Source organism: Protomyctophum parallelum (genome assembly GCF_964188405.1).
Source record: "Protomyctophum parallelum genome assembly, chromosome: 3".
Lineage (NCBI taxonomy): Eukaryota > Metazoa > Chordata > Actinopteri > Myctophiformes > Myctophidae > Protomyctophum > Protomyctophum parallelum.
The window spans coordinates 29,064,105-29,089,870 of record NC_139698.1 but is presented as its reverse complement, the minus strand read 5'-3'; the positions used below and the strand labels follow the sequence as shown (position 1 = coordinate 29,089,870).

Genomic DNA, 25,766 nt, shown 5'->3' with positions numbered 1-25,766 from the left:
AAAACACACACTCTCATGCATATCGTCTCTGTCAGGTGGAAAACCTCATATGTACAAAACTGCTTGTAGATAGGCTACTTTTGTGTGACACTGTATAGGGACGATCAAGGTGGATATTAAAGGGACACTTCACCCTTTTTGCAACAAAAATATATACGTCGCCTCCATCCACATCGACGACGTGGTCATTTATTTGCGTGGGGCGGCAAGGTGCCATGCCACCCGTACATTTATAAGCAGAACACTTTCCTGTTGGTCTTTATGTGTGTAATATGTGGTTTTGGATATTTTAGCAGTGAGCCTATGATGTCATGGACACTTTGATTATAGATCAGACCGCAAATGAACAAGGAGGCGCGGCCTGCCCAGGCCGTGGCGTAACGGTCTGGGCACCTGACTGGTAATCCAGTCGCAGTGTGCCGCGGGTTCGACTCCCGAGCCCGACACGGCCTTTACTGCATGTCATCCCCCCATCTCTCTCCCGTTTCCTGTCAGCCTACTGTCTGTCCCTTCAAAAATCAATAAAAGGCGTAAGCCGCAAAAAAAAATATCTAAAAAAATAAAAAAAAAGGAGGCGCGGCCTTTGCGCTTAGAGGCAGCCCCACGACCTGTCTTGAGTGACAGGCGCTGTTAAGAACACAAGCGATGCATTTTTAACATAATAGAGTTGTTCAGGCATTAACACGAATGGAAACGCCAAAGTGATTTCTTGATTTCCTCGTATGAGAAGCATTGGAACTTGGAAGTGACATTACACAAGCTCGTTCATATTTTAATGCGATTTAACTCTTCGATGATTGGACCCCAATGGAAACATTACACAAACGTTGATCAATAATAACACTTCCTTCCTGGAAAATGAAACCAAATATTTATTTTCATTTCACGCTCTCAAGAGTTAAATATCTATAAGGGTCCAAATCTATCTATCTATGCATCCATCCATCCATAAAAATGAAGTACCTCAGCACGTTAATTAATTCGAAAGATTGTTTTATTCTATCTATCCATCCATCTATACTATAGTTTTGGAGAGTTGGTAACCAAATGGACCCTTATATTTAACTCTTGAGAGTGTGAAATGAAACCAAATGAACCCTGTTACAAAGTAACAACTCTATTCTGTTAAATCGCTTGTGTTCTTAACAGTGGTGCCTACCTGCCTGCCTGCCTGTCATTCAAGACAGGTCGTGGGGCTGCCTCTAAGCGCAAAGGCCGCGCCTCCTTGTTCTTTTGCGGTTTGATCTGTAATCAAGCATCATGGACACTAGCTGGGCTCACTTCCTTCCTGGATTACATTTCCCATATTGCTTTGGTGCACTGCTCCTCCTTGTGGATAGAGGGAGGGCTGTTTTACTGAGACAACATGTAGTCCAGGAAGCAAGTGAGCCCAGTGTCCATGACATCATAGACACTGGGCTCACTGATAAAATCAAAAATATCTAAAACAACATATTACACACATAAAGACCCCCAGGAAAGTGTTCTAAGTCTTCTAAACGTGATGTGTGAAAAAACACATTAAAATATGGAAATAAGAGATTTCTTCCCCGACAGCAACAATATACAGTGTTGCTGTTAAGCAGAAATCTTGCATCTCCATTTCAACTTTGTATGTGTTTTCAGCTACATTAAAGTGTAAGACCACTTTTTTGAGGTTTGGGTTGTGTAGTTAACTTGCCATGATGTAACTCCAAATGTGGACAATAAATTAAAAAGAAATGTTCCAGTGTCAGTGATTAGAAATTGCTAATTCAAAATATGCTCCTCATTGACTTACATTGTACGCTAAAACAGCTCTCAAAGTCACTCTTTTTAGTCTTTTAGTACGTAAACAAACACAAACAAAGTTGAGAGCATCACCAAAGAGCATCACCAAAACTCCTGTGGTTAAACTTTTTCATAAAAATGTTAACTTCCTGTTGATTTTACTATTTGAAGATCTGGAAAAAATAAAACCACATGAGTTTTGGTGATGCTCTATATTGTCTGAATCAACTTTGTGTTTGTTTACGTACTAAAATAGTGACTTTGAGAGCTGGTTTGAGAACTAATGCAAACATTGCAAAGTATAAACGAGAGCTTGTAACTAAATAATAACTACATCTTATCTTATAAGTGAGAAGTGGGTGGAAGTGGCGCTGTTATCCACTTTATGTTATCCCATTACATCTCCAATTACTACATGTCAGTAGCCACCAGCTCCATAACGCACTTCAGCGTTCCGCAGCGCTATTGAGCGCTATTGACATTGCTCCCTAGCTATCATTTCTGCATTATTTATGTTCTTTGGCCCATTTCGCCTCGGCAGCCAAATAACCCGACTGCTTCGGAAGGCAACGCCATTAGCCAATCATGTGACACATGCATGTTGAGTTACAGGTGCATGATGGGAAGGCATCGGTTCTTTTTTTGTAGCGACTTCCTGAATGAGATTGCTGGCCCGTCAATGACGCCATGTATACACAAAACTGTTGCTTTTCAGGATTCAGAAAAGCATCAAAAGTAGCATATCTACAACATCGAAAATCGAAATGTGTCGCTTCATGCCACTTTTCGAGCATGTGGATATACAATATACAATCATACTGTAGTATGATCAAGTAGGGCATTCATTTATAATTAAAAAAAAGAACACACACAAGCATGATTGCAAATGACTGCTGCATCACATGAAGGGGAATCAGGAAATGGGTGTTAGCATAGCCACTTGGTCTTGGATGCTGTTCAGTCTGCCATGTTGTCCATGGTCAGCCATGCATTTGCTGTGGTCCAGCCCTCTCTACCCGTCTCCAACCCACAACCCCCCCAACCCAGATACTGTCGCAGGGAATTTTAGAATGCCAACTACAGTGCCAGATATATGCATTATTGTGTATCTTCCTTCCATTAAGTCTCTTTGCTCACCAATGTGCTCAGTCTAATTCATGCAGCTGTCAATCTAACAGCTGACTTGACTCCTCCACGCTGTCAGCAAAGGTATACTTATTTGTGTGTCGCCCTTATGTACAGTATATGGTCCGTATATGGACATTACATGACTATAAGGACTGTCTGAGAATGGGGTTGAGGAGGCTTGCGACTGGAAGGGCTGCTGGAACAGGCAAGGAGGCCTGTTCCTCACTCTCTGTATATTGTTTCTCTGCTGAATCTTCTTAAGAAATTATCAATACTTCACCCTGAAGAACTTGTCATTCCTTCATCTTTGGAAGATTATTTAATCGACAACAGCGCACAACCAACATATCTTCATACACTATTCTGTCACTGTCGGCAGAAACCTCTCCATATTCTAACTTTTTGCGTTTTTTTCGTACATTAATGCTACTGTACAGCGTCACACAAAAGCATCAAAAGTAGAAACGAGCTTAAAGATCTGCTACTTTTGCTATTTGTTTTATTTTTATCCATTGTTTTTTACATTTTCTGTTTTTTATGTAGCCTATCCTTTGTCGTGGAAGAGTGTCACACAAAATTCGACGTGCTGTGAGCTTGTAGATCAGCAATTAGCACTTTAATTGAGGTGATTAAGTGCATTTGTGGATTTTATTAAATATGTATTAAATGGCAGTATTAACAAGAGCTGTGGATGCGGGGCATCAAAAACTAAAACAAAACAAAAATTCTCCCTCGCATATAGGCCATCACCTCTGAACCTATGCTCTGAACACAGGCTCCTCTCCAATTCCCGATAAAGTAATGGTTTTGGACATACAAGTATCCACCCGACTTTGACAATATGCTGCCACGCTATGTACAGTACGATCTTTTTGAGCGAGCCCCTTGCACCGGAGCTGCCAGGCTAATTCACCAGGATTTAACAAGTTGCAGCCCAGATTAGTGAGGCAGCTCAGACACCATAGCACCTCGGGCAGTTAATCCCATCCATGGGAGGGTCAGCCACCTCTGCTACCACTATAGACAGTCAACCTTATATGCCAGGGGCCCTCCCTCGTACCTCCAGGCCCTGGACCACCACAGACACACACACGCACACGCACATACCTCCAGGCCCTGGACCAGCCGGTTGGCCAGTGAGATGGTGTGGTTGGTGCGGGACACCTCCTCCTGACACATGACCTTCTCTGTGGTGGCTCTTTGGAACTGAGATGTAAGGTTCTGTAGGTTCACGTCCAGATCCTGTACAGACATGCACAGAAAAGTCAACAATGCAAATAAGTTAATACATTATAACGCTTTCTGTGAAGGCGACATATTCATGTAATAACCATGGGAATTTGTCGATTAGTTGATTTTACCACATAAACATAGATAATAAATCTGTCTTTGTTGATTATTAAGACCAACCTGAGACAGCCCTAAAAACAAACACAAATGCACAATTAAATCAAGGTGCATACACCTAGTGATCTAATGAAATATACATACTGTAGTTTATTGATTTTATGTCAACAAAAAATAAATTTTAATTGAAAAAGAGTGTTAAAAGGGTAGCATGAAATAATGACCTCCAACTTCTTCCGGACAGCCTGCAGCCTGGCTGTGGCTGTTTCCAGCTCTGTGTTAGCTTGTGATAAAGCTAGTCTCTTGGGAGCAACCTCACAATAGACCTGTTGACCAAAAGTACAATTAGTGTACAATTACAATGCACAGACACACAATCTTTATAAACAAACGTTTCATGTCCGACAGCGATGAAATGATTCCTACGATTGTGCAAAATAACTGCCATTATATCAGGCGATTGTGTCATACTTGTGGTCAGGACTAATAAAACACTGTGTTGTGTGACTCAGACCTAGTCTTGTGTAGCCGGGAAACAATTCCACATTCTCCGAATGCTAGTCTGGAACTACACCTCTCGAAATACGAGTACATAATTTCTGTTCACGAAAATATATTTTAAAATATTAATATATCATTTTATTCTAGGATTCCATTTCCATTCCAAGCTGTGTTCCGGTATGCGTTGATTGTGATTTACAGTAGGACAAATCTGTTGCAACTCCTTGCAACAAAACCGTTTTAAGCAAGGTTAACTTAACCAGACCAACCAAGGTATGGTTGACCTTAAAACGGTTTTGTTGCAAGGAGTTGCAACTGGTGTGGTTTGGGATTAAAGATGAAACGGAAGCTGGGAGGAGGCGTCACAGCCACTTTATCCTCTGCTCATTTTCAGAGCTTCCGTTGCTCCAGACCACACCGCATTGTTGGAGGCAACAGTCTGGCTCGCGAGACACGAGATACCTCGTAGTATCAGGCGATATGGAAGGTCCAGAATAACCTTGCTCGTAGTATCAGATGATATTGATGGTGCAGACTAACCTCGTAGTATCAGATGATATTGATGGTGCAGACTAACCTCGTAGTATCAGATGATATTGATGGTGCAGACTAACCTCGTAGTATCAGATGATATTGATGGTCCAGACTAACCTTGTAGTATCAGATGATATTGATGGTCCAGACTAACCTCGTAGTAACGGACGATATTGATGGTCCAGACTAACCTCCTAGTAACGGACGATATTGATGGTCCAGACTAACCTCGTAGTAACGGACGATATTGATGGTCCAGACTAACCTCGTAGTAACGGACGATATTGATGGTCCAGACTAACCTCGTAGTAACGGACGATATTGATGGTCCAGACTAACCTCGTAGTAACGGACGATATTGATGGTCCAGACTAACCTCGTAGTAACGGACGATATTGATGGTCCAGACTAACCTCGTAGTAACGGACGATATTGATGGTCCAGACTAACCTCGTAGTAACGGACGATATTGATGGTCCAGACTAACCTCGTAGTAACGGACGATATTGATGGTCCAGACTAACCTCGTAGTAACGGACGATATTGATGGTCCAGGCACACAGGCCTGCAGCGGCGGTGGACTTGGTCCTGACCAGGTCAGGGTGGAACTCTGGGTTCCTCAGGTAGTGCTGCTTCACCACGCTCAGACAGCTGTCTGGGATGTGCTCCTTGTCATAGGACACCAGGGCCTGCAGGAAGTCATCCACCTGGCAGGACACGACACACAGCATGCACTGAGGCTAGGGGCAAAACTGGACACGTTCTCTGAGGAAATGTCCCCCTAATACTTCAATGCAATGAAGAAAGAGTCACATTTAATTAATCCATTGTTTGTTTTGTTTCTTAAAATAACTTAAAGGTATATTCAGTGATTTCACTCAAAAATCCTTAGGTTTCGTTTTTGGCTGGGACCTAAGCCTTTCATCCAATCAGGATAGAGAGCCAAAAACGAAACTTAAGGTTTTTTGACCCCCAGGGGTCAACTGGGGACAGGGAGGAACTCCTTATATGGTCAGCACACTCTATAGTAGAGAGGATTATCACAACAAAGCAAAAACATAAGTGATATTTGAATTAAGTGAAATCACTGAATATACCTTTAAGTAAGTGTTAAATAGAGTGTTTGTTCAGTATCAGAGGTCTCCCACTTTCTCCAGCTCTTAAGTAAACAGAAAAATACATTTTCAGGCCAGGATACCAATTGTATAGCCTGAAAACCATCGCATAAATTCACATTATCAAATCGCTAGGTGGGCATTTAGCAGAAACCAAAAGGTGGAAGAGTCAATCAGTGTCTGCCCTCAGGGCCCTGTATTCGACAGACGCTGAATGTCTCTTCCACTTTTTGGTTCCTGTCAAAATGCCCACACAGCACTGAAGGCCAGCCATAATGTGAATTCACATGGCAGGGATTCACCAGGCTACCAATTTGATCAATCAGGAGATTGTATCCTGTATCCTGTATGAACAGGATACACGATAAACAAGTGAAAATGGCAAGTGATGACAAAGACATGCAACACTGACTATACCATTTAAGCTGATACATTTTTATTAAAGGGGTGGGGAGATGTCCGGGAGACTGAACAAACACTCTCTAGCAATATATGTTTTTGCAATTTGTTTCTCCACACAGTCTCACAGCAGAGTATAAAACAGGTCTTAAGCTGCTAAAGGTCAAATAGCATAACAGGAAGTGGGAGGAGGCTGAGATTTTGCTCCAATCATACGCTTATGATTGGAGCTTATTCACAGAGAGGGAGAGCTGCTATAGGCGCAGGTCAGGGTCAAGGCCCGCACACAGATTAGATGGGCGTTAATCAGGCTGCTGTTGAATGACAGGGTGACAGGGTAACCTTGCCCATGAAGGCTCGCGCCGCCTTCCAGCTCCGCTCTTTGGGCACGCGGCCACGGGGAGCCAGCAGCACCATCACTGCTGCCGCCACGTTGATGACGGCCACCGGAGGGTTGGGGAAGGTCTTGAGCTCGGTCAGATTCACCTGGAAAACAGTGACAAAATGACAAACAAACGACTATATCGGCACTGTTATTGTGTCCAAAACGGTTTCTTTTCAGGATTCAAATTCAAGAGCAGCAAAAGGAGCAGATCGGCAAGCTCGAAAAGAGCTTGTGGATCTGCTACTTTTGATGCTTGTGACACTGTAGTAAAATCAAGTATAGAGAGTTAATTTACAACAACAAAAAACACAAAAAGTTAGAATATGGAGATAATAAACGTCGCAGTCCCTCCCCTTTTAATGAATAATAAATAAAGTATTTATTTAACAACAAACTATATTTTTTGGGCAGAACAAATAATTAGAAAAAAGAAAAACAACAAAAAAGTGTCATTTTTTTGCCTTCTTTCTAATTAGTTGTTCTGTCCAAAAAATGGTGTTTGTGGTGATGAGTTATCACAATCCGAGTTGGCTTTGACCGAGGCTTACAGGTCTTTAATTAAATACTTTATGAAACATCTATGGGAAAAATGAATTGGAAATTGTCTTCCCGGCCGCTCGTCGAGGGCGGGACTGCAACGCTCTATAGATTCTGCATATACTGTATACGTCTTTCTGTCCATGCCACCTCCTCTTGAGTGGAGTTAAAAATGATAAGGCCTACAGTCACATTTAAAGCAATAGTTGTTAATAGTATTGTTATTATCATTGCTGCTCTCTGCTCTCTCTCTCTCTCTCTCTCTCTCTCTCTCTCTCTCTCTCTCTCTCTCTCTCTCTCTCTCTCTCTCTCTCTCTCTCTCTCTCTCTCTCTCTCTCTCTCTCTCTCTCTCTCTCTCTCTCTCTCTCCTCTCCCTCCCTCCCTCCCTCCCTCCCTCCAGCAGATGGCCGCCCACCCGACCTAGAGCCTGGTTCTGCTCAAGGTTAGTATTTTTCCTTTGCCACTGTCACCAAATACGTACTTTCTCAGGGTAAATGTTGGTCTCTGCTCTACACGTGTCTTAACACAACTTGTTGTGATTTGGCACGAGATTGTATTGAATTGCATTGAACAGTGTTCATTTTGTCGACTAAAACTAATGTTGGTCAACTACCTTTTTTTCACTGACAAAACTGAAAAAACTAAGCTATGATGACTAAAACTATGACTGAAATTTTAGGGAGGGACTACTGGAGAAGATATCCAGCCGAACAAAGACATTATTTTATGCTTGGTTGTCTGTATCCGAAGATATCTCTACAAGCTAACGATTGTAGATCGGCTACTAATTTAGATCAGGCATTACGACACCAAAATACATTTTAGTCGACTAATTCAAATGTAGATTTAGCTGACTTAGTCGACGTAAACTAGACTAAAAGTAAAACATTTCAGATGACTAAAACTAAATGCTACTTTATTCAACAGACTACGACTAAAACTATAGACAGACAGACAGACAGACAGACAGACAGACCTTGTTGAGGGTGTCCAGCGCTGCCTTGGCTGCCTCCAGGGCCGGCTCTGCCTTAGCCAGGTCCGTTTCACAGTCTCTCTGTTTCACTGTGACCTCGGCCTGGATGGCAGCAACCTGCCCAAAACACATGACACCTGTTTCAGCCATGGTGACATTCAATTTCAAGGACCCCCAGTTTGATATGAATTAGTGAGGCCACAGAGTATACCCCCTATTTATCTCTGGGACCCCCGATCTACATGTTAAAATGTTTTCAAATAAATGTAGTGGAGTAAAAGTACAATAATTTGGATCTGAGATCTAGTGGAGTAGAGGCAATAGTGTTTTTGGAAATACTGAAGTACAAATACCTCAAAATGTTACTTAAATACAGTACTTAACACATTGTATGCTAGAGTTTTCTATTTGCTCAGGCTTGCTGGTGCTAAGCGATTAACATTGGACTTTTGAACTTTTTAGGGGCCCACAGCGAGGGGCCTCTTATAGCTAGAATCACATCGCATAAATAAAAAGTAGGCCAAACATGTCCACTTCAATTTTAAGCAGAGCAATGTTGCGCAACATTGCACTGCTCACTTCACAGGGGTGTGATTTTCATTATTATTACAGTAGAAGTATTTTTCTTATGAAAGCAGAGAGTCTTCTGTTTCATACGGTATATAGTATGTACATTTCGCTATAGGCCTTATTTTGTGAATAATAGTTCTTCTGGTCCATGCATTTTCTGAAATCCTCTCTGGTGGGCGCAAGCTGCATTCAATAGCCAATTACTGACAAACTATATTTGTATATATTTGTATATTTTCCTCCTAAAAGTAGACATTCAGGGCTTTCATTCAGTGTGTAGTATGTATATGATAATAATTTATTTATGTTTATATCTGCCTGTCAATCTCTGTGACTTTAAACCTTTATAACTCGCTATGATAACTTCATGAGGAAATGCTCACTTCACAGGGGTGTGATTTTTATTATTATTACAGTATTAGTTTTTTTCTTATGAAAGCAGAGGGTCTTCTGTTTCATACGGTATATAATATGTACATGTCGCTATAGGCCTTATTTTGTGAATAATAGTTGGACCTGAACAACTGCATTCAATAGCCTGACAAACTGTACATGGGATCAATATTATGTATTTGTTTTCCTCCTAAAAGTAGACAATTAGGGCTTTCATTCAGTGTGTAGTATGTATATGACAATAATTTATTTATGTTTATTTTTATATCTGCCTTCAGAACGATAGTATAACGGTGAGATGCGTTACTGGATCGGTGAGTTTAGTGGTTGAGGTTGACATGTCTGGACATGTTTGAGGAAAGAAGCACAGGAGAGAGAGATGATCAAATAACTGGCTGCTTTGTTGGACAACGCTATCTTCACTTTGTTTGGGCAAAGAAGCAGAGATCAGCGATGGAAAAGAGTTTTATCCACGGCAGATAAGTAATGACGTATTATCGAGGGACCGCCATGATCAACTAACTGCCTGGGACCGAGGCTACGTTGTCACCAGCCAATGCAGCCATCGCTATCCGTTGTGTGATTGTAGCCTTTTTATTCATTATAATTGCAGTGATAAGACCTATATCACAGCCGGGCGTCTCTCTCGATACCGTGGATATAGCCTACATGCACAATCACACAACGGATAGCGATGATGGCTGCATTGGCTGACGAAGACGTAGGCAGTAAGTTGATCATGGCGGTCCTTCGATAATACGTCATTACTTATCTGCCGTGGATATAAAGCTCTTTTCCATCGCTGATCGTGCTTCTTGCCCAAACAAACAAAGTGAAGACGCGATGGCGATACACACAACGGATAGCGATGGCTGGTGAAGACTGAAGACGTAGCCAGGCAGTTAGTTGATCATGGCGTGTGCCGTGTGCGTGTTGAAAACGTTATGAAATGGCGATCGTTGAAGATTATTCTTGGTTTATATACTGGCAGAGGGCAAATCGACACGACTGCGTTATATCTTTTTCCGAGAATGAGTGAGCGGTGCAAGGCGATCGCAAGGCGCAGTGGGGCCTGGGGGGGGGGAACTCAAACTGCCAAAGCGATCAAGAGACTCCCCCCACAAAGCTTCCTCGGGAGAAACCATGTAGAAACAGGAGGGGAGGGGGAATCGAGTGTATTCACAGACACTAGAGTATGGGTAACTCCATTTTAGATGCCCTGACATCTGCGTTGGTCTATGCCGTTGCCGTGCAGACCCATACGTGTAATGGAGGCATTGGAGGAGGGAGCGTCTTCGCCACAGACAGACCTCTTTTCAGGAGGGAGGGGCTTTTTACTCCCGGATCACATATTGGAGCTTCCTGGAGACGAAAGCTGTTATTTTCTTCGGTGTCCTGGAGCATAGGACGTTGATGTACAGTAAGCAATAAAAAAACGTATAAAACGTATACATACGCTTCGCGCGTACGGCGTTCGATATTAATAAAGCGTATGGATACGTTTCCAGCATTTTTTGTGTTAAGTACATCTGCTTAGTTACTTTCCACCACTGGTCGACAGAGAACTTGAATCCAGTATTAGAACAGTAGATCTGACCATCTGTGCCTCTGTATTAGAACAGTAGATCTGACCATCTGTGCCTCTGTATTAGAACAGTAGATCTGACCTTCTGTGCCTCTAACAGTCTTAGAACAGTAGATCTGACCTTCTGTGCCTCTGTGTCGGCTGCCTCTCTCTTGCGGCTGACCTTCTCCGTCTGCAGACCAACCTTGGCGATGAGCGCTTCGGTCTTCTGGCTTTTAACCGTCAACTCTGCTTCCTGAGACGCTAGTTTGGCTTTTAGATCTTCTACCTAGAAACAGTTCAAATGATGGTTAGTCTTGATAAGAAGGAAACGTTTTAGGTCTTCTACCTAGAAACAGTTCAATGATGGCATTGGTAACTCTTTATAAGAATATTCTACCTAGAAGAGTTATTATGTATAAGAAGGGAGAGGGATACATGGTTAATTAGCCATCACTAAATGGCTATTACTATTATCTAATGCATTTTGTGATGACTCAACAATCCAACCATTGCCTCAACAGTTACACTTTACAATGTGAAGACTGAAGCATGATTAAAATTATTATTATTATTATTATTATTATTATTATTATATAAATTATTTTAAGCCTAGAATAAAGGCATGCAGGATCCTGGTGATTCATGCGCATTAAACATTTGATTCTGTGAAGAAAAAAAGAAAAGAAAACCAAAAAGGATATTTATTAAATATCGTAAATCATTTTAAGTAAAGCATTTTTTTTTCCTTCTTATTTTTCACAGAATCAAATGTCTTATGGTCATTATTCTCCAGGGTCCTGGATGGCTTGATTCTAGGCTTTAAAATAATTGATATACCGGTAAATATTTGTGGAAATCTCTATGGAGAAAATGAATGGGGTCTGGAACGATGGAACCAGAAAACCAGAACCAGATGGAACCAGAAAAATAGAATAATGTCCATTTGCAGCCCTATCAGAGCGGTATGGGTACCTGGCGGGCGGTGGTGCGCAGCCTCTCCAGGCCTCTCTCCAGGCGGGTGGTGTTGTGGCGGAGCGCGGCCCGGCTCTTCCCCAGCAGGGCTCCGTACTGCCTGATCTGCAGCAGAAAGCTCTTGGGGGTGGTGTAATTGTGCCGCTTCTCATCGCGCCGGTATTTTTCACTCGCCAGGTTGACACTGGTGTGAACGTGGGCCATGAAAAGACTGATGGATTCCTGGACAGAGGGCTGTAAAAAAGAAAGCGGGGGAAAGGTGGTTGGGGGGGGGAGGGAGGGGTAGGGTGCGCGCTCAGGATTGAGTAGAGTTTAACGTCCCCCCAAGCCGATGTGTGCCTGAAATATTATCTTCATAAATTCTGAATCCATCTACAAGTTTCGCCGCCACACTTGGCTAGCCCCGACTTACTCAATCTGAAATTTAGGTGCTGCTGCAGGCAGGAATGATTGGGCTTTGAAACCACTGTGAAAATAATGCGTTTAGGAGCCGCTGACATGCAGCTTGTAAAGCATGCATAGGCCCACTGTTTATATTATCCCTCACGTCCTCCAACTTTTCTCAGCAGTGTATATGGAGCCACGCTGCGCCAGATTCATCACAGCGCTGCTCAATGACACAGAGCCTCCATTAATCACACTGTTAGGAATCAATTAACACGGAAACAAATGAACGCCGAATGCAAGGATCAAACCTGATCATAACTCACAAAAAAAGCTATTGTTAATGATCAAGGATTCAGCAGGAAAAAAAATCATTATTAATTAAGACCTGACATAATGCTCTTTGACAAAGCGTGCTGTGTACAGTTGAGACGCGAGCGAAAGTTCCCATTGATCTGCTACCTATACGTGTATCAGCTATTTGTGGGTTGTGCGGTTTCCAACTTAAAACAAATGAGCGTTTCATCTCCTCGTTTTTCCCTGCCTCTTTAACAAGATAAACACTCTGAGATTGTTTGGACCATATCGATGGCTTTGGAGGAAAGACTTCCTCGCAAACTGTGCTCATATGTTTTAACTTGTTATGAAGGATACATTTACCCCCCGGCCATGTACTGTGCGTGATGCATTGACAACAGTTGAAAGTACAGTCAATATTCTAGTATTCTACCACCAGTCTACAAAATGTTATCACAATTTGTTCTAGAGCTATTACTACTGAAACTACAGTACTACTACTGAATACATCACCCAAAAACACCCTAGCTCCAGGTCAACTCCGGCAACCTTGGGACAGTCGCCACCACGTATTTCTAAAGGTAGTGGTACCCCAAGCAAAACTATGCCTAAACATAACTACTGCATGTATAGTCCTCAGTAAACCTCAGTAAAACTATCCCTAAACCTAACTTTATTCCTAAACGTAACCTCTGTAAAACTATGCCAAAACCTAACCTTATTCCTAAATGTAACCTCAGTAAAACGAATACAAGAATACAAGAACCGCTGAGGGCGAGTGGCCCGCGAAAAACTAAACCAAATGGGGGTGAGTGTTTTGGGGCGAGCGTTCCGGTTACCCTACTACTAAACCATACTACTGTTATCTACACCTGGGTAGAGTTTTTCCGTCGGTTTTCAGAAAAACGCGCCCAGTGTGCAACCACCTTAACTCTCAGAGAACAGGTCCTGAGAATGGCAAGCAAGAATGGGAATGCATGAATGAAAACCAGAAGCCATGTATATACCGCTTACACGTTTATTTTGTATTATAATTTTGTATTTTTTTTACTCCTAGCTGTGTCTCATTTTCTGCATCTGGCCTATGTTTCATAACTGCGGTATACTGCCATGGCAGCAGGATTTCCCCAGCAGGGTCAAGTACAGTCTACAAGTACAGCACTACTTTTATGACTAGTAATACTGGAATAACATGCATACAGTACAGTATATCCTCACATGATTACACACACACACACACACACACACACACACACACACACACACACACACACACACACACACACACACACACACACACACACACACACACACACACACACACACACACACACACACACACACACACACACACACACACACACACACACACACACACACACACACACACACACACACACACACACAGCCCGGTGGCACACATTGGCACCGTCTTACGTGACGACACTTTTTTTTCCCCAGGCTGCGACAGCTGTGCCTCCTGAGAGGGTCGTTATGCAGCTTATTAATCACTCAGCCACTCATTAACATAAATGATGGTGCGTTGTGATCGTTCCGCCGCAGCGAGGGAAAACAATGATACGCCCGCGGCGCCGCGGCGTGCGTCCCCGGCCGTGTGATCAGTGATCTGTCAGCGCCTCACACACACACTAAGAGCTAACGATGAGAGATGTGTGCACAGGACAACCCAGCTGCCCCGCTCCAATTAGTAGATGTTCATTAATGCAGTCTAACTGAGTCTTCCTCTGGACAAGGATCATTATGGAAGAACACACAGGGTTACATGGAGCCAAATATCTGTCTGTACGCCAGTCTCCACAAAGCCAATGGTCTCTGTCTGGAACTCTGGACCCCAGTCCCCACGCAGCCAATGGTCTCTGTCTGTACCCCAGTCCCCACGCAGCCAATGGTCTGTCTGTACCCCAGTCCCCACGTAGCCAATGGTCTGTCTGTACCCCAGTCCCCACGCAGCCAATGGTCTGTCTGTACCCCAGTCCCCACGCAGCCAATGGTCTGTCTGTACCCCAGTCCCCACGCAGCCAATGGTCTGTCTGTACCCCAGTCCCCACGCAGCCAATGGTCTGTCTGTACCCCAGTCCCCACGCAGCCAATGGTCTGTCTGTACCCCAGTCCCCACGCAGCCAATGGTATGTCTGTACCCCAGTCCCCACGCAGCCAATGGTCTGTCTGTACCCCAGTCCCCACGCAGCCAACGGTCTCTGTCTGTACCCCAGTCCCCACGCAGCCAACGGTCTCTGTCGTGTGGAAAGCTCATAATTATGTCCAAAAACTGTTTTCAGAATTCAACTTCAAAAACAATAGTAGACTTTTGATACTTTTGTGTGATGCTTGTAATATAACCAAGTAGGTCGTTGACAAGACAAATAAACAGATACTGTAAGGGGTTTCTGCCCGGCACACATTGAAGACTATATTGAATAACTGTGTGTGAGTCAGTCAGTGTGTCAGTCAAGGCCACATTTTCAGGGGAAATTTTGATTTCACCTCAACCCAGCTGATCTCAGCCCACAAGGGGCAGTTAGAGCGTTAGGTGTCTTGCTCAAGGACACTTTGACCAGTCTTATTCCACACATTGCTGGGGCCAGGTCTGGAATTGTGACGTGGACAACTGGGGACCTCGGTTCCCCAGGCAGGCTCTCTCACCATTCAGCTATGCTACCCCAAAAAGACTGTTTGGTGGTGTTCAAGGCGTCCGTCTCACCTCTATGCCTGGGATCTCCTGGAGGAAGGTGCGGCTGACAGACTGCAGGGCCTCAGAGCTCCAGGGGTGGAACCAGTCGATGGTGGTGCAGTGGACCAGGGCCGGGAAGCGCCGGGCCCTGAGGCTGAGAGCGCTGCCCACAGGAGACAAACACAACACCACCTGCACACAGACACAGACAGAGATAGAAATAGCTCTTTATCAGTATCACTATAGAAAAACCTAGTGAACCGTGCTGCTGTGCCACGCAGCGGACAGGGTCTGGATTGGTTTCCATTACGCTACGGCTCGGTTTCTAAGAACCTAATCTGGGGCCTGCTCAAGAGGTGTTTTTTGTATTAGGGGCCAAGCCTGAAGAGGAAAATGCCCTGTCTTTTCTTCTTCCGCCACTTTTTGCAGTTCTGTGCTGTCGCTTTCCACGAAATTTGTCAATATTGGTAGAGGGTCATGGGAAACGGTCAAGAACTGAAGCTCGCAGTCCTTCGTCAAAGGACTGCTGACCATTAGATCTCCCAATTAGGATAGAACGAAGGAGGAGAGAACAACACGCCCCCGGCATCCCCAGTGGGGAATCAAACCTGGGACCTTCTAGCTTTGAGGCGACAGCGATACAGACTGCACCAGCGTTCCCCTTCATGGGGGAATTAGTATTAACCCTTCTGGGAACCCAGAACTCAGAACTTAATTTATGACATACCTGCTCTGTTGGTTGTGCAACAGTCTACCACCTACTGTACCATACCAGACTGTCTAGCGTGGCTGCTTATGAAAATTGTGTACAACATTGGTTGCTAGAGTGTCAATCATGCAACCCATTTTGACCTGAGATCAGATTGTAAAAATGTCTTCTACATCCTGACAGTTTTCTGTCAAAAATAGCAGACCTACAAGTTCATAGCGTGCCACTCGGTGGTAATGATATACTACTACTGTACGCTCAGTTTGTTTTGTTGGTGACAGAGGATGAAAATTAGCATCTCTTGCTAGATTCCCATGAATTTACAGTAAATGTATTGTTCATTTATACATGTTGTCCTAATAAATGTTGTAATGAAAATGAAATTAATAAATGAGGCATGGAGACCCCCCAACACACACACACACACAAATACTGTGCACGTGGGCAAATACAAACAGACAAATGTCTGTGCCCACAAACACGAGAGGATGTGCAGCCAAGTGCATACAAGCAAAACCCCAAACACAAGCAAAGAGACAAGTGTCATGGCACGATGCATCCATCCTATAAGCGAGAGCCATCCGCCCTCCAGTGACAGAGAGAGAGAGAGAGAGAGAAAGAGAGACAAACTGGCACACTGCAGTGTGGTTGGCAGTCTCTCCGACAGCGCCAGTCCCAGTTGGCTGCAGCAGACGGAGGCGCTCCCAGAGGCCCTGGCCCAGAGACGTGCTGGACGGCATACAGTTACAGTATACGTGTTCACTGAGACAACAATTTCCTTCCTTTTCTGCAAACCCCCCCCTCCCTCCCTGAGTCCACCACCACCACCCCTTATGTCTGCTTGCCAAAGATGTTCAACAATGTCACACTTCAGTTGTGTCTCTGTTTTGAATGCTCTAGGGCACAGACTTTCACCATACTGTATTTCATTTCAAGGACGCTTGCTCTAATATGGCATGTAAGAAAGCGTAATTGTTGAAGTCGCCTTTCCCTTGAGTTATATGGATCTGTGCGGGGTTGTGTGGAATGAAGGGGAAGGTCAGATATAAGGGCAGCCACTCTACCCATTCATATTGTGGCCGCCCGGTGTGCAACTCTCTTCCCTCCATTTAGGTGGTTAGCTGTGTCTATACAGTATAGCAATTCAAACACAAATAATCACACTGTGACACTTCTCACACAGACATACAGTACAGTAGCTACAGTACAGGTGCACAGACGCAGGATGGCGAAACATTGACTCTGGGAGGACAAAAGAAACCAACGGGACCTTGAGCTGCAGTCGGACCCGGTCCATGAAGAACCTCCAGCAGTTGTCCCTGGTGTCCAGCAGGCCCAGGGCCCTGACCTCAGCCCTCACGCCAGCCACGATGCCTTCCGTCTCCTCCTCGCCGAAAAGCTCTGGGATTTCACCTGGATGGATGGAGAGGATTAAGTCAATGTCACTGAGGCCCCTTTTCCACCAAAACGTTAGTTCTAGAAAACCGGTTCCGTTCAAGATTCTTAGAACCTTGGTGCCATAGAGCTATAATATATCTAGCGAACGGATTGAGGAGCGACAGCCCCGCCCCCGCTATTTACTTCAATGGAAGTTGCTCAGTGGCGTTTTGAAGCACCCGGAAGAACGCCGGGTAATACCCCTCGAGCGTTGATATGATTGGTTGGCTCCTATCGTAATACCCCTCGAGCGTTGATATGATTGGTTGGCTCCTATCGTAATACCCCTCGAGCGTTGATATGATTGGTTGGCTCCTATCGTAATACCCCTCGTGCGTTGATATGATTGGTTGGCTCCTATCGTAATACCCCTCGAGCGTTGATATGATTGGTTGGCTCCTATCGTAATACCCCTCGAGCGTTGATATGATTGGTTGGCTCCTATCGTAATACCCCTCGAGCGTTGATATTATTGGTTGGCTCCTATCGTAGTGCCCCTTGCGCTGTTCTTGTGGTACCTCTGCGTCACGTCCTATGTCACGATTAATTCATACATTTAACCTGGGCCCAGCCCGCCTGCAGTAGCAGGTTTTTACCAGTAGGGAGACGACTTCAACGTTGCCCAGCCATTCTGGGGCTTGCTTGGTGCTTTCACAGAACTGGCAGCCATTGTTTGGTTCCGTTTCCGAAGCAACTTTTAGGGTTTCTGAACCAATAAATTTTCATTGGAAACACTCAACTGGTTCAATATTAGGTGGGAAAAGAATAACGGAACATCCCTGGTTGATGTACACAAGCAACAAAAAAAAAGGCGCCCCTCGCTTCACACGATTTTTGTTTTATTTTTTAAGTTTCATGGATTATTTATTTGTATTTATTATATATAAACCAATGTGTTTTTTCTAATTACATTTTCATGCAGTCAAGAGTGACAGTAAATAATGATGAAGTCATGCTGGTAGCGCAACCCCGGGCCATATACAGTATAGTAGAGTACATGTGACTGTGATGCACTGGGCTCAGCTCCAGCTGGAGACCTGTGTAGCATTTCACCTCCCTCTCACTCCCGTTCTCCTCCTCCGTCACATCTAATGAAGCACAAAATGTCTTCTAAATAATGAGCTTGTGTTGTTGCTCTGACCTGAGGTCAGCAGGTCGTTGATGAGCACCAGGAAGCGCTCATCCGGTATGTGGGCGTCGGTCAGGAGCAGAGCCACACGCTGGTTCTTCACACCGGCCTTCAGGTATAGGCCTGCCAGATCCCCCTGTACCGCGCATGCACACACACACACACACACACACACACACACACACATGTGCGCGCACACACACACTCACGCACGCAGACACACACAAGGTTATATTACTATACTTGTGAGGACATCAAAGCTTTTAGGACAGCGATTTTATGAATGTCATTTTTAAGGCGATGAAGTGATGGAACACGCGTTTTTCAATATGCAGTGCAAATAAAATCATCAACCTGTATGAATGAGGCATCACTAAAATCAAAGTTTGATTGTGAACGAATTGCGACACATTTTGACATCGTTTATTCACGACGCTGCTCCTGGTGTGAAATTATCTTAAGCCTAAAGAGCCGATCTACAAGCTCACATTTTCAGTGTGCAACACTGCCGGGCAACTATGTGTATGTATGTATGAATCAAATCAGGCATAACGGCAACCTTAACCTCTAAACCTAACCTCTAAATGACAAACCTTAACCCCTAAACGTAACCGCTAAATACCTAATCTTAAAGGTATATTCAGTGATTTCACTCAAAAAACCTTAGGTTTCGTTTTTGGCTGTGGGACCCAGCCTTTCGTCCAATCAGGATAGAGAGTCAAAAACGAAACCTAAGGTTTTTTGACCCCCAGGGGTTAACTGGGGACAGGGAGGAACTCCTTATATGGCCAGCACACTCTATAGTAGGGAGGATTATCACAACAAAACAAAAAAATAAGTGATATTTGAATTAAGTGAAATCACTGAATATACCTTTAACCTAAAAAGAATGAAGAACCACGATGGAAACATGGAGTTTTGTGTGTTTTCACTCAATCAATGCCTAATCCTAACCTGAACGGTTTCCTAATTGTAAGCCTAATGTCTTCACCCAGGCACACTGGGAGAGTGACGAATATCTCACATCAAACTATTAATTTGGTGATGCCTCATTGTATTCATATACAGTTGGATTGTATTTGCGGTGAAAAATCATCCTCGTTTCGGAGAATAAACTACTGTCGCTTTGTTATAATTGCGTTCTCTGTGGATATAATCATGTGTCTAAATTGCTCCCTGTAATGCACAGTATATGTAGATTTTCCTGGTTGTGAGAACCAGGAAATCTCTCCTTGTGATGTCCATTCAAATTCTACTATAATTGTGGGGACATTTAGCCCACAAGTATGCACGCATGTACGCACGCACGCACACACACACACACACACACACACACACACACACACACACACACACACACACACACACACACACACACACACACACACACACACACACACACGCACGCACATTTTTTCAAACTGGATGCCAGTAGTCAGTGGGGTACAACAACAGCAAGATCTACCTAAACAACACCTCACACACATCCTGAAGGGACATATAGCCTACACTGTTTATTTTCAAGACAATTAAGGCCAATAAGGATTCTCCTTTAAACGGTATATATTCAAGACAAGGCCAATGAGCATTCTCCTTTAAACGGTATATATTCAAGACAAGGCCAATGAGCATTCTCCTTTTAACCGTTTATATTCAAGACAAGGCCAATGAGCATTCTCCTTTTAACAGTTTATATTCAAGACAAGGCCAATGAGCATTCTCCTTTTAACCGTTTATATTCAAGACAAGGCCAATGAGCATTCTCCTTTTAACCGTTTATATTCAAGACAAGGCCAATGAGCATTCTCCTTTTAACCGTTTATATTCAAGACAAGGCCAATGAGCATTCTCCTTTTAACCGTTTATATTCAAGACAAGGCCAATGAGCATTCTCCTTTTAACCATTTATATTCAAGACAAGGCCAATGAGCATTCTCAATGGATCAATGGATATACCACAAACTCCACGATAACACTTTGATCTTTAGAAGGCTGATTAAATGGACAATCATGTTAGCTTCATCGATAAGGTATTGAAATATTTCCCAGAGCTCTATAATAGCATCGGACAATCCTGCCTCGGTGTGTGGGTGAGGAGACCAGAGCTGGATCAATACACTGGAGGCAGTGAGAAGGAGATATCGATCCTGAGGACTTCTCCTTTCCTGTGTGTGTGTGTGTGTGTGTGTGTGTGTGTGTGTGTGTGTGTGTGTGTGTGTGTGTGTGTGTGTGTGTGTGTGTGTGTGTGTGTGTGTGTGTGTGTGTGTGCGTTTGCGCGCGCGCGTGCGTTTGAGAGCGCGCATGCATGTGTGCTTGTGAAACCGTGATCTCTGTCAATTAATCCCAGCCATTTTGCATAATTTCTTTCTCACAGGACCAGAGTGTGAGTTTTTGTCATTAGTACTAATTTTGGTCAAAAGACACAGATAAATTCTGAGGCATTCCAGACTAGAGCTGCGCCTAAAATGTGTGTATGGTCAGGGCTGCACACAACTTTTTTGGTCTAGTACTCAGAGGAACACCTGGAGGAGTTTCTTGGTGCTCCTAAAATGCGGCGACCCGTCTCGCCGGATGGATAAAAGAGGGATGAATAACTTATAGCAAAACGATATTTATTGGATAAGTGGGGAGTCAATGGAGGGTATTGCAACTCTAGATTTAGCCCTAGAATGGCTCTTGTTGTAGATTCATCCCATTATTAAAAAAATCTAAATTAGCTAAAATCTAGGTCCATGTGTGGTCCAGCCCTATGGAATGCATATTCTAATAAAAACAACTTACTACTTCCTAAGGATAATATGAGCATCAAAGCAATATTTAGATTTTTTATTATTTTGTATAACCGATCTACTAGCTCATAACGTGTTGCGACACATCGTACGGCGTAGCCCCATATGTGCCCTCTCCCTACGCTCATTCTGTAGCTCCAGAATGAGCGTAGGGAGAGGGCACATATGGGGCTACGTACGGCGAAGCATATTAGCGGCAGACACACATGGCTCCTCGTAGCCCTGGTCCAGGGCTTACAGCGAGGCTCTGTCAGAGAGAGAGCCTCGCTGTAAGCCCTGGACCAGGGCTAGGCTCCTCGGTGCAAAAATAAACAGTGTACACTACCCGACTTTACGATAATAAGGGACAGTGTGTCGAGACACGGTGTTCATGTTGGGCAGCAGCAGTGCCAGTCCGCAATGCTTTAAACTCTTCCCACTCCACTATGTCGGAACTAAAACCTTAGTACCCGTAAAAAGTCGGTGGCCGGTGCCTAGACTGTGAGAGACGGCATCGCACACGAGCAACCAGGAGGAGCAACCATGCTGCTCCAGCACCCGGAAAACAAACACAGCACAGCTGCAAATGGGAAGAGTGCAAAGCATCCAAAGCATGCCCTTTTACACCGGGGACTACAGTAGTTTGCTATCTGAAACGGAGAAGACGAAACTATTTGTGTCATGTTTTCTCAGTCAGTAGTAAACTCCTGCCCTCCTCCCAGCAGAAACCAGAAAGCAGCATGGAATCCTCCCCCTTTTGAGTAAGGACGCGCTGTGATTGGCCACAATGGCCAGTGCACTTGTGCAAGACGTGCTGTGATTGGCCAGTACTAGTAGCCACTTTGAGTGGCAGTCGGTGGAAAATGCTCTCACCACAGAATTTACTAGTATTCTGGACTGGCCATAATAATCATTCTAGGCGGCCGCGGCTGTTGGTACGCAGAAGCGCTTCCTGGCACTTGATTGACAGCGCATTTTTTATTTTGACGACGCATGCGCGCTGGCGCACCGCTTATGTGCAGCCCTGTGTATGGTATATGGTATATGGGGCTAAACTATCGTGATAGTTTTAAATCAATTTGAAAATCTGTATTTTTTTTATACCAATGAAATAATCATAGTATCAATTCCCAAAAGTCTCATGTTTGGTTGTAAGCTATTCCCAACCTTTACCTTCAGGTCGTGAACGCTGTACTGTAGGCCTTGCTCAGTGATCTGCAACACTTCCATAGAGCAGGGTTTCTTATAGTGGGTGCCGACGTGCCGTGACACCCTAGGTAGGGTGCCAAGACACTAGTCCAGAGGTGCCACACTGCCGCAGGATACTTAGATAATATTTAGAAATGACCAGCATCACTTCAGCTTTACCACTTAGACCCTCTATGCTTAGTAAAAGACACCCGAGTTGCACTGTACTTAAAGGGGTAGTTCAATATGTTTGAGAACCACTGCCATAGAGGACAGGTAGCTTACCTTCAGGTCATTAATGCTGTAGGCCTTGCTCAGAGTGATCTGGAACACCTCCGTAGAGGACAGGTATGCAGCCAGACGGGTCAGACTCTGCTTGCCGCTGCCTCCCACCCCAACCAACAGGCCGTGACCCCGAGGACACTCTAGGATACGACTGATCCTACACCTGGTAACAATTATACACTATATTAATATACAGTAATATTATACATTATTAAAAGGAGAATACCGGACTAACTTTCTTACCTTAATCTGATGTTATTATAATATCCAAAATGACATAACAGAAGTCAGAAGATTTTGCCTCCCGTCCATTAAAATGAAGGAGGAACACTTTTGATGACGCACCAACCGGAAATTACATCGAAAGTTGCCCAATAGACGCTCTTAGACTGTAGAGTGGCGCGCTCTGATATCAAACAATTAATTCTCCGTCTTTTGGATCAATCTCCGCCCTGGGCACACTATGTAATTTACACATTGACTCCACCCTGGTGGAGCGGATCTGCCGAGCGGATCTGTTTTAGTGTGACGCATGTCCGTTTTGGCGTTCCATTTTAGATGGTAAATTATTAGTGTCAATGCTAGCGAGCTAAAATGAGGACATTCTTGCTCTAGAGAACGCCAATGTTCCAATCGGGATCACCGGACAATCAGAAAAGACCTCCGAACATCGGCGTTTGGTCAAAACCATGGAAAGCGCCGTAGATTTAGAGTTATGAGCCTTTTCAGTCGGCCTATATTCAAGAAGTGAAAGGCATGTGCGAAACACAAGGAGTCCGCTGAAGAAGCAAAAAAATAATAATAATAATAATTGATTACAGCTATTCCGTTTTATATAATTAAAAAAGCTTATTTATGACGGAATACTCCATCAGAAGCAGTTAATCTGTTAATCAAAAGGACAGAGATCTCCGTTCTGGGCCCTTTAATTTATGTCTTTCTTGTTAGTAGGATACGTCACATGTGGATCACTTGACTGGAAAAAAAATCAGTCACACTGGCTTCTCAGGGCTTCTGGGAAATGGAGGCACAATGCAAAGTCTATTGGAGCGCAATGTCTCTCAGTGCCCCGCTGTTGTTGGAATCCTTTTGGACACTATTACAAACGATCACACTATTATGAGGCGGATTTTCATTAAATGGAATGACGATCGCGGCCGGGTGGTTATTCAAAGGTTATTGAAAAGCAACGGCAGTCAAATGGGGATTACGATGAATTAATCCTGCAGTCAAACTGTACTAAATTCAACCACAAATGACTGAGATGTCGATTTGCACGGGATTACTATTATCATAGGACGTCCGTGTTTTCTGAAATATGGTAGGTAATTAATGAAAAAACTAAATTCTACCCCAAATCACCGACATGGTGGATTCGCACAGGATTAAAAACGCAGACGTCCTCCGTGATTATTAAAAATCACCTGGGGTCCTGGGGTAATACCGGTCCTGTCCGAATAGGTCTCTTCTTGACTTGAAAAAGCCTGAGAACCTCTGCTGAGACATTCATGAGATACTCACACATGTTGCATGGCGTCCTCAAACAGCACCAGGTTCATGGCGGCGTTGAGCTCGTTGTAGCTCTCCAGGGCGTCAGTGAGGACGCTCCGCAGCACGGCCCAGTCTCTGAGTGGGGCGTACACGCTCTCCTCAACCCCCTGCTGGCTGAAGAAGTGGCAGTACAGAAGAGGCTGTTTGACCAAGTCCACGTCCTCCACTCCCTGTGAAGACGTTTTATTTTTATTTATTTTCTCTCTTTGTGTCTTTAACGTCATCATCACACTTTGGCATTCGCCAAAGCAGAATTAAGACTCAAGGTGCCAGGTGGAGACATCTAATTGTTAGGGGTGGGACGATTCACTTACCGATTCGATACGATCTTAATTCCTAGGGTGGCGATTAGATTTTATTGCGATTCTTAATTTAATTATATTATATATTTGATATTGCGATTTAGATATTGCAAAGTTACTTAGAACATTTTAAAACAATATAAACCATGAAAAGTTAAATAATGCACTTCAATGCAGTCAGATAACGTCAGTCAGTCTTACTGTCATGAAAAAATAAACAAAACAAATTTGGCATTAAAAAGTGATATTTGAGTGAATCTTAATTTTTTCCCTTTTTTTTGCCCACCCCTAATTGGGTCAGATCAGTCGGTGGGAAAGTGAAGCACCTCGAAGCATTGGTGCACGGTGTCCATCTGGAGCCTGTGGAACATCTGCAGGTCTCTGCTGTCCACCAGTCGGTCCGAGTAGACCCTGCTGGTCTCGTGACACCACAGCAGCACCAGGTCCAGGCTGGACCTCACCACCTCCGGCCTGGAGAACAGGAGGCCCTGCACAACCCAGCACACAGTCAACAAGGAGAGAGATTCTTCAGTGGAAGGGTAACACGGTTTCATCTTCTGTGATGTGCTTTGTCAAAACTGCTAAAAAGAAATCGTTGAATATCAATTTATTATAATGTATTACATAGTGGTGGGGGAAAAAATCGATTAGTCAATTAATCGCGATGCCATCATGGGCGATAATTCATCGATGCACAAATGTCAAACATCGATTATATAATGTATTTTTTTTACCGGAGCAAAAGGGCGGAACTAATCTGCGACTGCGCTGCGTCGTCGTACCGGACTGTTTAGAGTGACGCACACAGCGCTCGCACACGCTTTAGCTTTCAA

The 25,766-nt window shown here is 44.0% G+C and overlaps 1 protein-coding gene across 1 annotated transcript in view; it reads right to left on the bottom strand.

The window, feature by feature from the left end:
• Nucleotides 1–25,766, bottom strand: part of LOC310856641 (dynein axonemal heavy chain 11) — a gene marked incomplete at both ends in the record, with an annotated part of 125,711 nt that overhangs the window by 42,796 nt on the left and 57,149 nt on the right. The window contains 13 exons of the mRNA XM_083762112.1: nt 4,006–4,140; nt 4,470–4,571; nt 5,805–5,987; nt 7,137–7,280; nt 8,693–8,806; nt 11,359–11,505; nt 12,192–12,425; nt 15,595–15,756; nt 17,544–17,686; nt 18,852–18,975; nt 23,081–23,243; nt 24,602–24,801; nt 25,260–25,421. Coding sequence (XP_083618238.1) covers nt 4,006–4,140; nt 4,470–4,571; nt 5,805–5,987; nt 7,137–7,280; nt 8,693–8,806; nt 11,359–11,505; nt 12,192–12,425; nt 15,595–15,756; nt 17,544–17,686; nt 18,852–18,975; nt 23,081–23,243; nt 24,602–24,801; nt 25,260–25,421 — 2,013 coding nt within the window. The remainder of the gene's footprint in view (nt 1–4,005; nt 4,141–4,469; nt 4,572–5,804; nt 5,988–7,136; nt 7,281–8,692; nt 8,807–11,358; nt 11,506–12,191; nt 12,426–15,594; nt 15,757–17,543; nt 17,687–18,851; nt 18,976–23,080; nt 23,244–24,601; nt 24,802–25,259; nt 25,422–25,766) is intronic.